At 38.0% G+C, this 15,552-nt stretch overlaps 1 protein-coding gene and 1 pseudogene across 1 annotated transcript in view; both read left to right on the forward strand.

The window, feature by feature from the left end:
- The first annotated feature begins 677 nt into the window (after positions 1-677).
- On the forward strand, positions 678-12,434 carry LOC129085761 (CD2-associated protein-like; annotated as a pseudogene).
- The window catches only part of MTF2 (metal response element binding transcription factor 2), a 62,903-nt gene continuing 59,549 nt past the window's right edge, over positions 12,199-15,552 (forward strand). Inside the window, exon 1 of the mRNA XM_054592140.1 lies at positions 12,199-12,443. Coding sequence (XP_054448115.1) covers positions 12,439-12,443 — 5 coding nt within the window. The 5' untranslated portion in view covers positions 12,199-12,438. The remainder of the gene's footprint in view (positions 12,444-15,552) is intronic.

Consider the following 15,552-nt stretch of genomic DNA (forward strand, 5'->3'; position numbering starts at 1 on the left):
AAATAACACCAATAGTTTGTAATTGGAAACAATATATCTGTTACAGACAGCTATTGACTTATACATTTTTTTTGCTTTTGCAAAAATATATAGATGAGGTATCTGTTATATTATGATGAAAATATATATTAACAAAAAATACCTTTACAGAAGTCTTTAGAAACAAAAGGAAAATTAAGGCCAAAGCAAGTCATGTCCTGGCTTTCAAGCACTTTGGTTCCAAGGATACAGAATCTATTAACTTAAACAGTAAGACTATTGTCTATAATAGTACCAAATATTCTGAATGGATAGAAGCCTCCAGCTGCATACTGATGGACTTTTGTGGTCTAAAAGCAACTGAGGGTTTCTACCCTTTAAGAAAACATTTCTCATGTTACAGCAATTGAGATGGTGAACAATGTATAGGACAGATTACATTTCACTTTCTTTATTTGCACGGCTTGTTGAAAGTAGTTTAATACTGTGGGAATCCTTACTCCATTTACAGCAGTGAATATGTACTTATAGTACTTATGCATCTAGAGTTTAATCGATCGCTCTGGTCACCATCTGTACGTGGATAGTTTTTCCCCTAATAGCTATTAGTTCCAGTGTATTGTTTTGACACTATACACTATAGTTGATTCAAACAGAAGTAAATATCAGTTCAGGCTTCACTCCGCAGGGGAGACTATATGGTTGGATATAGTGCAGAGTTCGACTATAATGCTGGTGACACTGAATTGACTATTTGAGTTGGGGAAATCATCAAGAATGTGATAGAACTAGAGTAGGAAGGATGGCTAGAAGGAGAACTAAATGGGAGAAGAGGAATGTTTCCTGATAATTTTGAGAGACAGAACCCAAGGATGACAGTTTGCCCGTCAAATGGGAAAGATATGGGGCTGCAGTAAATGTAGCAAGTCTAATACAATGAATAATCACCTATAGATGTCCAGCTGGAGGAATTCAGCCACATCCACAAACTAAAAACATTAACAAGACTAAGAAGTGTCAGTGTAAAGTTCTCTTTGAATACATCCCACAAAATGATGATGAACTGGAGCTGAAAGTGGGAGATATTACTGATATTAATGAAGAGGTGGAGTAGAACCCTGATCAACAAGTTGGGACTGTTTCCCTCAAATTTTGTGAAAGAGTTAGAAGTAACAGATAATGGTTTACCTCATGAAGCCCAGGAGGATTCAGAAACTGTTTGGACTGGCCCTACCTTGTCTTTCCCCTCTCTGGGAGAGGGGAATGAAACTGCATTTGGATCAGTTATGCAGCCAAAGAAAATTCAAGGAATTGGATTTGGAGATATTTTTGAGGAACTTTCTGTGAAGCTTAGGAAAAGAATATCTAGTGAAACAGAAGAGAAAAAACAAAACAAAACAGAAAAGACCTTAGTCATATAGTTACTATATTCCAGAACTTAGTGTGGAGGTAATAAAAACAACACTGGAAGTAAAATTAAAGTTATGGAATACTGTAGGATGTTATTTGCCTATGAAAGTATTCATGAAGATGAACTTAAAGGAGAGCTAAGCCCTGGCTGGAGTGGCTCAGTGAATTGAGTGCCAGACTGTGAACCAAAGAGTCACTGGTTTGATTCCCAGAACAGGTTCCCAGCAGGGGGCTCGTGAGAGGCAAACACACCTTGATATTTCTCTCCCCTTCTTTCTCCCCGCCCCTCTCCTCTCTCTAAAAATAAAAAAAGAACTAAAGAGGGAGAACTAACATCATATCTGATAATTAAGGAGACTAGAGAAGCTGGCTGGTGGAAAGGTAAAGTTAATGGTAAAGAAGGAGTATTTCCAGACAATTTTGCCATTCAGATGAATGAACTGGGTAAAGACTTTCCAAAACCAAATAAACCACCACCTCCTCTTAAGGGTCCAGCCCCAAAGCCTGAGCTGATATCTGCACAGGAAAAATATTTTCCTGTAAAGTCTGAAGAAAAAGGTGTGGGTAACTTTTCCATTTTTAGAAAAAAAATCTTTTCCCACTTTTCTTTTGTTGTCGTTCTAAAGAAAAACATCTCTCCACATTGAGTCATTTACATTGTTATTTCACAAATGCTCAGTATTTACTTTGAAATGCTTGGTGTTTTCTGGGAGGAACTACTTTGTCAGGATCCATTGGAAATTAAGATTTTACTCAAACTGATACCAATTTACATTCATTAAAATGTTCAACCATTTTTTTTAGTAAGGATGTAGTATTTATTCATAGTTATTTCAAATAATGTATAAGAAAACAAAGCATAAATTGTTGTACTTTTATTATTTTTATAGTGTCCTAGTTGAAATAAATTTAAAAATTTTTTAAAAAGAAGCAAATACCACAACAGTTGGTGCTCTAAAACAAAAGTCAGCCCAGTAATTTTGACATTTTTGTGAAATCTGATATACTCATCACTCCCATTGAGTTCATTACATAGTCAAAGTGAAATCTTGGGAAAGTAAGAATGAAAGATATGGGTAGAAATTAGCACCACTTACTTGACAAAAATATCTTAAATGAAATTAACTGAGACTAAAGAGTACAATTTAAGAAAATTAAAGACTTAGAATTCCCAAAATTTATCAACCATGGTTGTTGACTAATATTTATGGCCTCCCTTTCCATTTCTATTTTACTATTTCTTTTCAATCATGGTACATTATAACTTGTTTAATGTTTTTTCAAGGACTGAAGTTTCAAAAACAAACTAAACAATTTAAAAACAAAACTTTGGATTATAGATGCAACATAAAAAATATGAGCATAAGGTATGGAACATCTTTATAGTTTGCAACTTTTTTTAAAACCTTCACCTGAAGATGTGTTCCTTGATTCCAGAGAGAGAAGGGAGAGAGAAACATCCATTGGTTGCTCGTTGTATGCGCCCCCAACCTGGGATCAAACCTGTAACCTAGTTATGTGCCCTGACTGGGGATTAAACCCACAACCTTTTCATGTATGAATGAAGTTCCAATCAACTGAACCCCCTGGTCGGGGCCGAAAACTCATTTTAAAAAGTTCGACAAACAGCTTATCCACAATAATAACACTCTTCACCATCTTAAAAAAAAAACAACAAACAGTGTGTATTTAAGTTTCCGCCATGGCTTTTCGTTGCTTCATACCTCATTTCTTTTTATCATTTGATAATATGCTATTGTATGGATATATCACAGTTTGTCCATTTGCCTATTTTTTTAAATTTTATTTATTGATTTTTATAGACAGAGAGTAAAGGAGTACAGGTTGGAGAGACAGAAATACTGATTTGTTGTTCCACTTATTTATGCATTCATTGGTTGCTTCTTCTCTATGCCCTGAGTGGGGATTGAACCTGTAAATTTGGTGTATCAGGATGATGCTTTAACCAACCAAACTACCCAGCTGGTAGGGGCTGTCCATTCACGTATTGAAAGACATGTTGGCTCCCTCTAGTTTGGCTGCAAACATATATAACATATATAAATGTTCATGTGAGAGTTTTTGTGTGGACATATTTATTTGGGTAAACACTTAAGGGTGTGATTGCTGAATCATATGTTAAAACTATACCTAGTTTTGTAAGAAACTATTAAACTGTCTTCCAAAGTGTCTGCATCATTGTCCAGCAATGATGAGAATTCTTGTTGTGCTATATCTTCATCAGCGGTGTTGTCAGTATTTTGGATTTTGGCCATTATAATAGGTGTGTAGTAGTGTTTCATTGTTTTCATTTTTCAATTCCCTAAAGACAAGATGTTGGACATCCTTTGGCATGCTTTATTTACTATCTGCATATCTTCTTTGGTGAGGTATCTGTTCAGGTCTTTTGCCTATTTTTAACCAGGTTGATCATTTTCCTATTGTTGAGCTTTAAGGTTTCTTTGAGTGTTTTGGATATGTCCTTTACTGGACATATGTTTTTGCAAATATTTGTCTCTTGGCTTTCTTTTCATTCTCTTAATGCTGTGTTTCACAGAGAAAAATTAATTTTCATAAAGTTCAATCTATCAATTTTTTAAGTCACAGAACATGGTTTTGGTGTTGCATCTAAAAACTAATTGCCAAACCCGTCATATAGATTTTTTCTGTGTTAACTTCTGGAAATTTTACAGTTTACCTTTTTGTCTACACTCAATATTATTTGCTAAATAAGTTAATAAAGGATGATGGTAATAGAAATGGAACAGATGATTTTGGGTGGGAAGAAAATTACTGGCTCTATAGATTTTGAAATCATCAGCATAAAGTTAACGTAATTAGTCTTTTGGTGACTAATCCAAAGAACTAAGTTGTCAGTTAAGACCTTGTTGAGACAGTTGGCTGATCAGAAGAGCATGATGTAGGGTAAAAGGGCAAATAGGTCAGAAGAGAGAAAAAAGGATCTAGTTAGTTCATTGATCGGAATTTCAGGAAAGGCAGTCCAGTACCCTGGAGAGCTCCCCCAAAGAACCCATGTTTTGAGAGCCTGTGAGTTTTCAAATGCCTCTACCTGACATCATCTAAATTTTCCCATGGTCACTAGACTAGAAACCTGCATGAGTTTTAAATAACCTTTTAATTATTACAAGGATATATAAATTAGGAAAAAGAAAGGAACACAAAGAAGAAAAAAACTTACCACATAGAGATAATCATTAACTACATTCATTATTAATTGATGACAATGGTGAAACAAGACCCACAAATGGATCCTCTTTATTTATTCCTACCTTCTTTTGTCAGCAATCCTTATATCACTCCAGTTTAATGTGCAAATTTTGTGAAATTAAATTTTAATACGTATGTAATTAACTATGTTCTGGTCCAGTTATAATTATTATTCATGCCAAGCCTTTGTGCCTGACATGCACAAAGAGAGTCAGGAGCACTAGTGAAGCAAACTGGACTGGAGAACCAGGGCTTGGTTAGGTTTGTACTTCTCCACTCAATACCGGCCCTCTCTTTTCCTGAGCTCCAGATGCAATTCCAGCTGCCTACGAGACATACTCATTCCATGGGCACTTTAAACTCAACTTGTTCAGTACTTATTTGATTAGTTCTTCACTCAAATTGTTCCACATATCATTCCTATCCTGGTTAATTTCAACACAAGCCACCTCCAATCTTTGTTAAATGAAGAAAGGAAGAAAGAAAGAGGAAAGAAAAAACACGGGTAGCCCCTCTCATCTGACTAAAGCCACGAACCTTGAAGATTATCCTTAAATCAATTCACTTGTTCACTTACCTCTTCCAGTGACTGCCAAGTTTGTTGATATCTCCTTCCAACCATCTCTGAAGTCTCTTTCTTCTTTGTTCAGGCTTTTGCCCATTATCCACCTGGACAGTTGCAGTGGCATCTTTATTTGTAGTTTTTCCCCTCTTGAATTAAATTTCCACACCACTACAAGAGAGATATTTCTAAAGGATGGATTTATTTTAAAGCTCCTGATGGTTCTATTTCTATATAGGATTGTGATTAAAGGATAGTTTCCAGAGTCAAAAAAAAATTGAATTAAAATGTGCACTTATTGTTGTGTGACTCAGGACAATCTGTTTATCTTCTCTTTACATCAGTTACTCGATAACATAAGAATAATTTCTTCATACGGATAAAGAAAATAACATATGTAAAGCACTTTCACACAGCTTGGTAGAGGGCAAACATTCAGGGAATGCTATGATGATGATGATGAGGATGATGATGATGATGGAAGTCCAAACCTCACTGCATGTTAGTAGATCCAAAGTATTTTGGCAGTCCAGAGTAGCAACCCCTTTCTCTGGGGAAACACATTTTTTCCAACTCAACTATGTGTTTCTTATGGTGGCAGCTCATAAAAGACCATTTCTTTGGCAAGAGGGTTGGGCATTGATCCAATTATTGTTGACCATAATAGCTCATCTTCTTGCTTGTAACATCTGGTCCAAGTTGGGCATGTGACCCAAGCATAGTCCATCAGGATAGTTTCCTGGAGTTCATGACTCATTTATTTAGGCTACAATTCCAAGGGTGGGGAGTGAGGATGAGGGAAGGAGGTAGAGGAGATAAATTCCCTTTTCTTAACTACTGGTTCCTTTAGCAAAATGTAACTTTGTTGAAAGTCATGTTTCCCACTAAATAGAGAAGGCCATATGCAGAAGGAGAGAATGAAAACATTTCTCAGAGAAAGCAGAAGCAAGAGAGAGACTGAGAGAGAGAGAAATATGGATAGAGAATCCTGCTATCTTTCTAGTCCCTGTTTCCAGGCAACACCAAGGTAAGTAAGGGTTTCTACAAGGCTTGTGTAGGTTGCAATCATGACCTCTGTAATCAAAAAAAGTCTTCACTAATACCACTTGTTGTATGAGGTCTCTCAACAGTTAGACAAAATTTTTCTGTGCCTGTTTTTATCCTTCGCCCTAGGTTCTACTAAATATTTCTCTCATTCCTAGGATACATCACACTCTTTCACATCTCTTTAATTTGTATTGTATCTTAGTTGCTTGTTAATGTCACTGTCTCCAGACTCTAAGCCCCCCAGCCCACTTTGTGGGTATGGCTTATAAATGCTTGTATCATGTCCTGAATAGTGTACAGCACAGTTCTTTACATATAGAAAACATATTTAACATGGTTAAATAAATATCCATTATGAAATTTATTAATGTAAGGGCTATTCTGTGGTCCAGGTGTGTTTCCAGAAATAGGGATATAAAGAAGAGTGATGCCCTCCTACCTTCAAGGAGCTTACAGTTCAATTGAGGGAGTAAGACCTGTAATAATTGCTATGAGAGAAAAATAAAGAACTTTCACACATAACTTCATTTAGTCTGTATGATAAAACTTTAATATTGATTACTCTTATCCTTCACATCGAGCCCACAAAGCTCAGGCTGTGAGAGCTGAGGAAACTTGCTCAAGATCACTCAGTTAATGGAGACAGAGGCTGGCCAGCAACTGAGGTCCTCTGTCCTCCAGGGTTCCTGCTCCTGTTATTCTGCCTCTCTTACCTTGTCTACATCTTTGAATGCTCAGTGGGCAAATTAGCTGTATGAAGCAAATGAGAAGGTTTATCTTTCTTCCTTTTGGATAATTTGTTTTCATTCACTCTCTCTCCCCCCACCCTCTTTCCTCCCCACACCCACCGACCTTTGGCGATTTAACCTTCAAAAGCTTGAGTCATAAACACAGTACATGCAGATTAAAAGTGGAACCTAGCTCTTCTGATTTTTAATTGAGTGATCAGTTTTGAATGCACACCTTTCATTCACCTTAAATTTCTGACTGCTAAGATAGCACAAATATCACTTGATGGCAGCATGTGCAAATTCTTCTGGGGTTTTTCTAGGGAGATGATTTGACAAGCCTGACAAAGGTGCATGTGCTGCAGGATCCCAGCTCTGGGGAAGCTGTGGGCACTGCAGGAGGCTGCTGAGAGCGCACTTTGGAACCAGGGAGGTAAACCACTTTATAATACACGGTCTCTCCACCGACAATGCTTAACATTCTGCCAGTTGATAAAGGAAAAAATTTAAACGGCCCATATCCATTTTCACAAAGCAAGCAATGAAGGGTAGATTTGGAAATGGCACGTAATAAATTAATAATGGGCACACTATATTTTTAGGTGTATTATACAAAGAGTACAAATTTACTATATATACTTTTTACAACAAATAATGGTTTTAAAGCAGTGTTCATGTTGTATATGGATTCTTAATCTCTGAATAAAAAGGAAAGGAATTTGAACATATCCTATTGATTTGATTATTATGGAAACATTGATTTTTTTTTTTTATGTTTCAGATCTATTTCTCTTTTCAGACCAATGAAAGCAAATTCTATAAGGACACAAAATGTCTTTCTTTATTTCTCCGACTTGTCTGATTATTTGCATTTCTATCTCTGCACAATGAACATTAAAGCTCTTCTAGCCCTTTTGTACAAGAGAGTAATAGCTAATAATTGAGAGCTTGTAGGCTTATAAATATAATATCTTGTAATATTCACTGTGACTTCTCAATGATAAAATTAGAGAATTACCTAATGCTTTGAATGTTCTGATTGAATTTTCATATTTTTCAACTTTGCTTCTTGTTACAAAAGAGAATTCAATGCTATTTCTGAGTTCTGTTACATATTAACATATGTAGATTGTATCAGTCAGAGGTAATATGCTGGGTGGCAGACAACTCCAAATTGCAGAGGCTTAACACAACAAAAGTTTCTCTCTCTAATTGAATATCCACTTGCAAAAAGATTAATATAGACCCATGAACTCAAAATGGATCATAGACTCAAATGTAAGAGCTAAAACTTCTAGAAGAAAACATAATAGAAAATCTCTGTGATCTTGAGTCAAGCCAAGACTTCTTAGGTATAAGATCAAAAGCATACAGCATTAAAAAAATAAATTGTATTTCATCAAAATTAAAAAACTTTTGTGCTTCAACACACACCATTAAGAAAGTGAAAAGTCATTGGGAGAAAATATTTGCAAATCATGTATCTGATAAAGGACTTGTATCCAGGATATATAACGATCTCTTATAACTTGATAATAAGACAAACAGCCCAGTTTAAATAAGTGGGTAAAAGATTTTAATATACGTTTTACCAAAGAAGATCTAAGAAGAATTAATAAGCACATAAAAAAGTGCTCAACATCATTAGCCATTATGGAAGTATATATTGAAATCACAATGAAAAACCACTTTCCTCCCACTGGAATGAATAAAATAAAAAAGGAAACAATAACAATTGGTGAGGATGTTGACAAATTAGAATCCTCAAACATTGCTTGCATTTTGGAAAAAGAGTTCAGCAGCATCGTAACAGGTTAATCATAAACTTACCATACAATGCAGCAGTTTCACTTCTAGAAATCTACCCAAAATAAAAACAAATATCTACACAAAGACTTGTACACAAATGTTCATAGCAGCATTATTTACAATAGTCTCCAAATTGGAAATAATCCAAATATGCATCAACTGGTGAATGGATAAATAAAATATGTCATATTCCAGTCATACAATGAAGTACTATTCAGCAATATAAAGGAAAGAACTGACACATGGTACAACAAAGATGAACCTCAAAAAAACTGTATTGGGTGAAAGACGCCGGGCCAAAAGACTATATATTGCATGAGTTCATTATGCAATTGAAATATGAAATATGAAATATTGCAAGTTCAATATGAAATTGAGGGGGGTACCCCGTCCTGCAGAGTTCCCCCAGCCACCTTGGCTGAGGAAATAAGTCATTCCAGACACTCTCCGTCTGCCAGGAAAAGCGGTAGCAATTCCCTCTAGGGGAGAATGCCATGAACCCTTCTCCTGAAGTGACTTTTATTGAGAATGGTATGCACAGAGGTGTACAGCACGCCTGCAAAGCTCCTCAATTAATGTCAAAAGGCTATGTTTACAGAAAACAGATAGAGATCATAGGTAACCATCGAAGGAACACAGAGATTTGCCTCAGGTCAGGGTCTGGTAGACAGGGTGGTGCTCATCTGGCCCTGAAACCTGGGAAACTGATCTCATTCTATGCTCAGACCTCAAACATCAGTACTGATTAACTTGAGGGCATTCTTAGCAAAGTAGGCTTCAGAGGATTTAATGCATTCTTTTTCCAGGCCTAATTGCCCCAGGGAACCGCCTGATCCAGTTTAGGGGTGTACCTACGTATAGCATTGTTTCACTCACCTGGTCAGGCGGGTCTACCAGAAGCAACCAAAAGATAAGGAGACTTTTTTCAGATAGAATGAGAACTCCAGCTATGACAAAGCTGAGGGATGAGGGTCTTTTGCCCCTTTTCTGTGTCCCCCAAGTCCTTCTCTGATGCCCCTATGTAACTGTGCCTGTCTGAGGCTGCCCCAGCCATCAAGGGGTCTTAGCTGTCATTGACTAACCCGCCATCCTCCAGGGCCAAGCAGGGTGATGTGAAGGAGGCAGGGGCTATGTCCCTGCCATGGGGACAGGTTTTGTCTCCTCAGTGGCCTATTTTCCCAAGGTCTCCTTGCTCAGCTCCAGTCTTGGGGCCCTTTTGCTTATTGGTGAGGATACAGTCCCTGAAACCAGGCGGGATGGTTCCCAACATGAAATGGCCAGAAAAGGCAAATCTATAGAAACATCGAATTGCTTGGGGTTGTTAAAAGGGGACAGGACTGACTGAAAATGAGCATAACTATTTTTAGGGTGGTAGAAATGTTCTAAAACTGGATTGCAATGATGGTTGCACAAATCTAGTCTCCACTTATTTTCACTTAGGACCTAAAGTGACAGCTGTTGTATCTGAACACATGCTTCCATGATTTCATGATCACCACCAGGAGGGGAAGAGACTGCCTCCTAAAAGATTTTCCTAGGAGGTGGAATCACTTCGTCTCTCATTATATTGGTAAAAACAAGTTACATGGCTATGCCTAACTTCAAGGGTGCAAGATAGAGCTATTTTACTGTGTGTCTGGAGGAAAGGAAAAGAATTTTTGTGAACCTTAATGACTCTCACAGAAATATTTAACAATAAAGGGAACAGCATACCCTGACGAGTTATTTTGCTTTGTACTTCTGACAGACTTGACATTTGTTACTTTTTACAGTCCTAATCCTTTGTATACAGTTTAGAAATATCTAAGACAACAGTAACAGGGATTCTTTGTATATGACTGTGACTCCCTCAGGTGTCCTTGATTCCCTGAGCACCTAGTTTCCTTAAATTAGAGGACTGCACTTTTGCAGTCATATGTTTACACAGAAAAAGCTTTTTAAAAAACAGGGATCATTGATTTCTCCAATGTTTGAGGGATTAGGATAGGTTTGTGTGGCTAATGAGGCCAAAATTATACCAGTAAATGGAAATTATAGGAAGGCATATTGTGCATCTCTGTAAGGGAGAATTTTCTGATTATTGTTGTTTCTGAAATTAAAATGACTGCCTCTGAGGTGCTGAACCACTAAAGATGTTTAAGTTGAGACCTGATGGGCACTTGAGAGAAACATGGAGAATTTAGATCAAAGGTTCTCCAAAACTGATATTCTATGATTAGGCTTAGTTGCACAGCAAACCTAGCTGTTTGTGTAATTTCTTTATCTATTTTTGGACTACATTTACATTTTTTTAAAGTCAAACTCTACTCAACCAAAAGTGTGAAAGGAATTGAAGTCAAATTTATGAAAAATTATGTTACAACAGAATTCATAGAAAGTGAAACTCGAAAGGTAGCAAATAGGTTAAGGCTGTAGTAAGAAGACAGACTTAAAACCTGATTAGGACTATTAGGAGAAGCAAAGGAGTGGAAGAGTATGACAAATATTTAATGGTGTGGATATTTTTACTTGCCAAATCCTGTGATCAGAGGCTGAGGGGAATCCCTTTTGAAATATGAGCAAAGTGAGTTTAGGCCACAAGAGGTATTTTTGGAGAGAGAGACAGAAAGCAAGCATGGTATTAATTATCTCTGTAATGTAACATGAGACAAAAACATAAAATATTTTCAAAATATTTTGACACGTTTATAAATAAAGGTACTACACGTGGCTGCTAATAGGAACTGGGTTGTATCTAAGTCAGAGAGACAAGCTTGTACTCAGTTTGTCACTTGGGACCTCTGACCGCAGCAGTATGTTGGCAGGTCTGCCCTAGTATAAAAAAGTTTGTGTTCCTAAAATAAACCACTTTGCACGGGATTATTCTCAGATTTCATAACAATTAGGACGGATTGCAGGTAAACAGAAAAACCTTTCATTGTCAGGGAAAAACTGTCTGAAAATCTATATAGGCAGCTGCCTATTAGAAGGAATTTGGGGCTGGGCAATAATCACCGAACAAAATTTTATTGTAACGTCCAGGGTATTCTGCCCGCTGAAGGAAATTCGAACAGCAGGCCTCAGGATAAAGACAGAAGAAACGTACTTTATCTAAGGTTTTTCTCCACGGAAAGGAAATCGGCACGGCAGAATGTAGCAAGCAATGCCTTGTATCTCAGAAGACTATGCACAGTGGACGCTACACTTTACAGGAGAAACCCCAGAATTACAGCCGACGTTCCAGAGCGCAGCGCTCACTATTGTGCTAGCACCGACGGCGGAAGGACGTAGACCCACCGCAACATTAAAGAGTTCTTCTTTGTTCAGCTTCGGTCGGCGACGCAGGGAGAGGTGTTCTTCCGCGCTCACCGCGCAGTCCCCGCCTCCTCGCGGCCCTGGAGAGCTGCCATTCGGCACTGGAGTGGCTCCGCGCTCCCAGAATGCACCGGCAGTCCGCGGGAAACCAAAATGGCGAAGGGCTGTAGCGAATGGGGCTGTGTTTAATCCTGGTGTAAGAACACTCACTCTTAGCCCCCAGCCCTCGTCCTCAGGACCTCGGTTTGTGCGTGTGTATGTGCGGGGTGCCCGGCGGGGCGGGTGTCCAGTAAGTGCTCGTACTCGCAGGGGAAGCGCCCATAGGGACGTGATTGGTTGTTTTTTCCTGTATGAAGCGGTTGGCACCACTGAAGTGACCGAATGAGGTGAGAGACCTTGGCCTGGGGACCAGGCTCATTCGGAGGAGATTGTTGGTGGGTGGGTGGGGAGGGAGTAAGGGGGGCGAAGAAAGGAAGCAAGTATAAAAGGGAAAGATGGAGGATCGAGGTGGGGGTGGCGGCTGCAGTATGTGTATGTGGGTGCCTTGCATTTATGCTTATGAAAAGAATGGATGAAAAGGAGTAGTCATTTAGGTGGTAGAGAAAATAGAGACTAAGGGAGGTAGCTGGGCGTTAGGGAAGTCGGTTGGAGGAACTGGATGAAACGTTGAGACGGGGAAACAGTGTTTGGAGGGGCAGGAAGGAACCTGGGCGCGGGAGACGGTTGGAGGGGCAGGATGAACCTGGTGATAAAGGGGTGGTGAACTGAGGGGAAGAGCCGTTAGGATATATAGACCGAGGGAGACGTGGGGTGCAAAGTGAAGGGGCTGCCTGGGACCTTAGGGAGTGCAAAGGGAAGTAGCAAATTGGAACAGGAGGGTGGTGGAATTGTGTGAAATTGGAGTATGGGGGTGTAGTAAAAGGGTAGGATGGGGTACGAGGTTAAGGGGAACACTGACTGGAGCCTGGGGGCAAACCCTGAAAGCTAAAAGGGAAGAAGTGGAAGGGAAAGTGTGAGATGGGGAAGATGTGCTACATTTGGAGCACACCAAAAATCTAAGGCAGTTCTTGTATTAAATCTAATTTTTATGCCTGCTCACATGTGGATTTTTATTATTGTGTTCATTTTTTACAACTGAGGTAATTGCGGTTTAAGGGATTTAAACTAATTTGGCGAGATTTCTTAACATATTTTGGTAGTGCCAGAACTCTGAACTCTGTGTGTTTTACAGTCTGGAGTCCTTGGTTGCTAGAATTTTTCTTTGGAAGCAGCTAGAAGGAACAGATGGATTTATCGGGGTTATATGATGAACAGTGAGGGTTCATGAACAATGAGAAAAAGGATGTGGAATGTTATTCTGTTCTTCAAAGCATTTAACTTTAGTGAAAGATAGAACCCATTTACTAATACAAATATGAAAACCTAGGTAGGCCTGTGCATAATATAAGAAAGCATGTGAGGTCAGTATAGAGCTAGAAATATGTAAATAGTGCCTGATTTAATTTGACTCCAGAGGCTCCGGTAGTAGTAACTTTCTCCTTCAGATTGATTCCATGTGACCCTCCTGTATACTTTGCCTACGGGCTGGTTTCAATTTCCCTGTTTTCATTCTCTCTTGAGAATTCCTTTTTTGGCAGTGGATTGCGAAGACAGTGAATTGAAAAGTATTTAGTGTGGATAAAGTAAATACTTAAATTGTTGAGTGACTTTTTTTAAAGTTTTGAACTGCTTTAAATGAAACCATTTTGACTTAAAGTTTTAGGTGCTGAGTAGTTTTGGCAAGGAAGAGTTCTTAACATAGAGCATTCTGTTCTTGATATTTGGAATGTTATTCACACTCCAAGCATTTGCAGTGATAACTTGAGAGGGAATACAAGGCGAAATTTTTTTTTAGGTTCTTAAATTAAAAACATATGTAATTCACATTTTAAATATGCTCACCTTCAGTTGTTTTTAAGGTACTAAAAATATTCTAAAATATTTGAATTGAGAGTGCACCTGTTTCCTGGCACTGCATGTGATGTTAATGGTCATTAACAGAAGTCTATACCTGTAGAGATGAAAGCACACACAATTTTGGAATTAGAAGTACAGAAAATTATCTGGTTAAACTTTTTCTAGATGAAATAAAATATATTTAATAATACCTCTTGCCTCAGAGCTCAATTTTGAAAGGGATTTTATTCTCTGTATTATGCTATGTATGGGTGCTTTGATGTCATGGATTATAAATACACCTTTTTATTGGATCCTTGACTGAAATGGTAATTTGTTCCATTATTATTTCATCATAACCTTTACATTTGACTGTAGGAAACTGGCAGTATGGTGATCATCTGTTTTGTAAATTGATTGATTGAATGATTGATTGGGGGGGTAAGGGGGGAGAGAGGAAAAGAGGAGAGGGAGACTGATGGAGGGAGGAAAGAGGGAGGAAGAAAGAGAAAAAGGGAAACATCGATTTGCTCTTCCACTCACTGATGCATACATTGGTTGATTCTTGTATGTGCCCTGACTCGGGATGTTGATTTTTGTGTGTGCCTTGACCCGGGATCAAACCCACTGCCTTGGTGTATCAGGGTGAAGCTCTATCAAACTGAGTTATCCAGCCAGGGCGTGATAATCTATTTTAACATGTGGGGAAGTTTCCTTCTGAGGAGTTGCCGTGGCCAACATCTATAGCTTGGTGGTTCTGAAAGTAAAATTTACTGTTTTATTTAGTCTGAACTTCCACAAATGATATTCCTTGGTTGATATTTTTACGTTGTTTCCTTGTTTTTCAGAATTTGTTTATTGATACAGTATAACAACCCCAAATTGGAATGTGGAAGTTTCCCTGTGGGTGTTTTTATATATTAAGATAGTGCTCTCTAATAGAACTTTCTGCTCTGACAGCAGTGATATTTATTGTCTCTATCCAGCATGGTAGCCAATACCTCCATGTGGATATTGAATACTAGAAATAGAACTGGTGAGACTGGGAACTGAATTTATAATTTAATTAATTGAAATTAAAATGTCAGTGGCCGTAAGTAGCTATTGTACTGTATTGGACAGCACAATATTAGGGGTTGTTGCACTCATTTATTAGGAGTTGTCACATCCATTAACCATGGAAACCCAAGGGTAAGGAAGTATCTTACAACTAAGGAGACTGAAATTCTCTTTGTACATTTTTAAGATAAAGTATTTTTCATTTTTGCTCCACATCATGTCTTCTGTCATATCTCTGTTTTCCTATAACATTGCCAAAAACCCATGAAGGTAGCAACCTCTCTGCTCTGGTCTTTTCAAGAAATATAAGATTCTATTTCTTTGGTTGAAAAACAGCAAAAAATGGATGTTAGGAAAGTTTATTTTAAAAAATTTTACTTTGTTATTTGGACACATCAGTTAAAAACTTTTTATTAAGGAAAATCTCAAACATATACAAAGTGAACACAAATATTTATTATAATGAACTTTTTTTGTATCCATGTTTGTTTCATCTATACC

Source organism: Pteronotus mesoamericanus, unplaced genomic scaffold (assembly GCF_021234165.1).
Source record: "Pteronotus mesoamericanus isolate MK-2021 breed Mesoamerican mustached bat unplaced genomic scaffold, CSHL_Meso_final scaffold_31, whole genome shotgun sequence".
In the NCBI taxonomy this organism is placed as follows: Eukaryota; Metazoa; Chordata; class Mammalia; order Chiroptera; family Mormoopidae; genus Pteronotus; species Pteronotus mesoamericanus.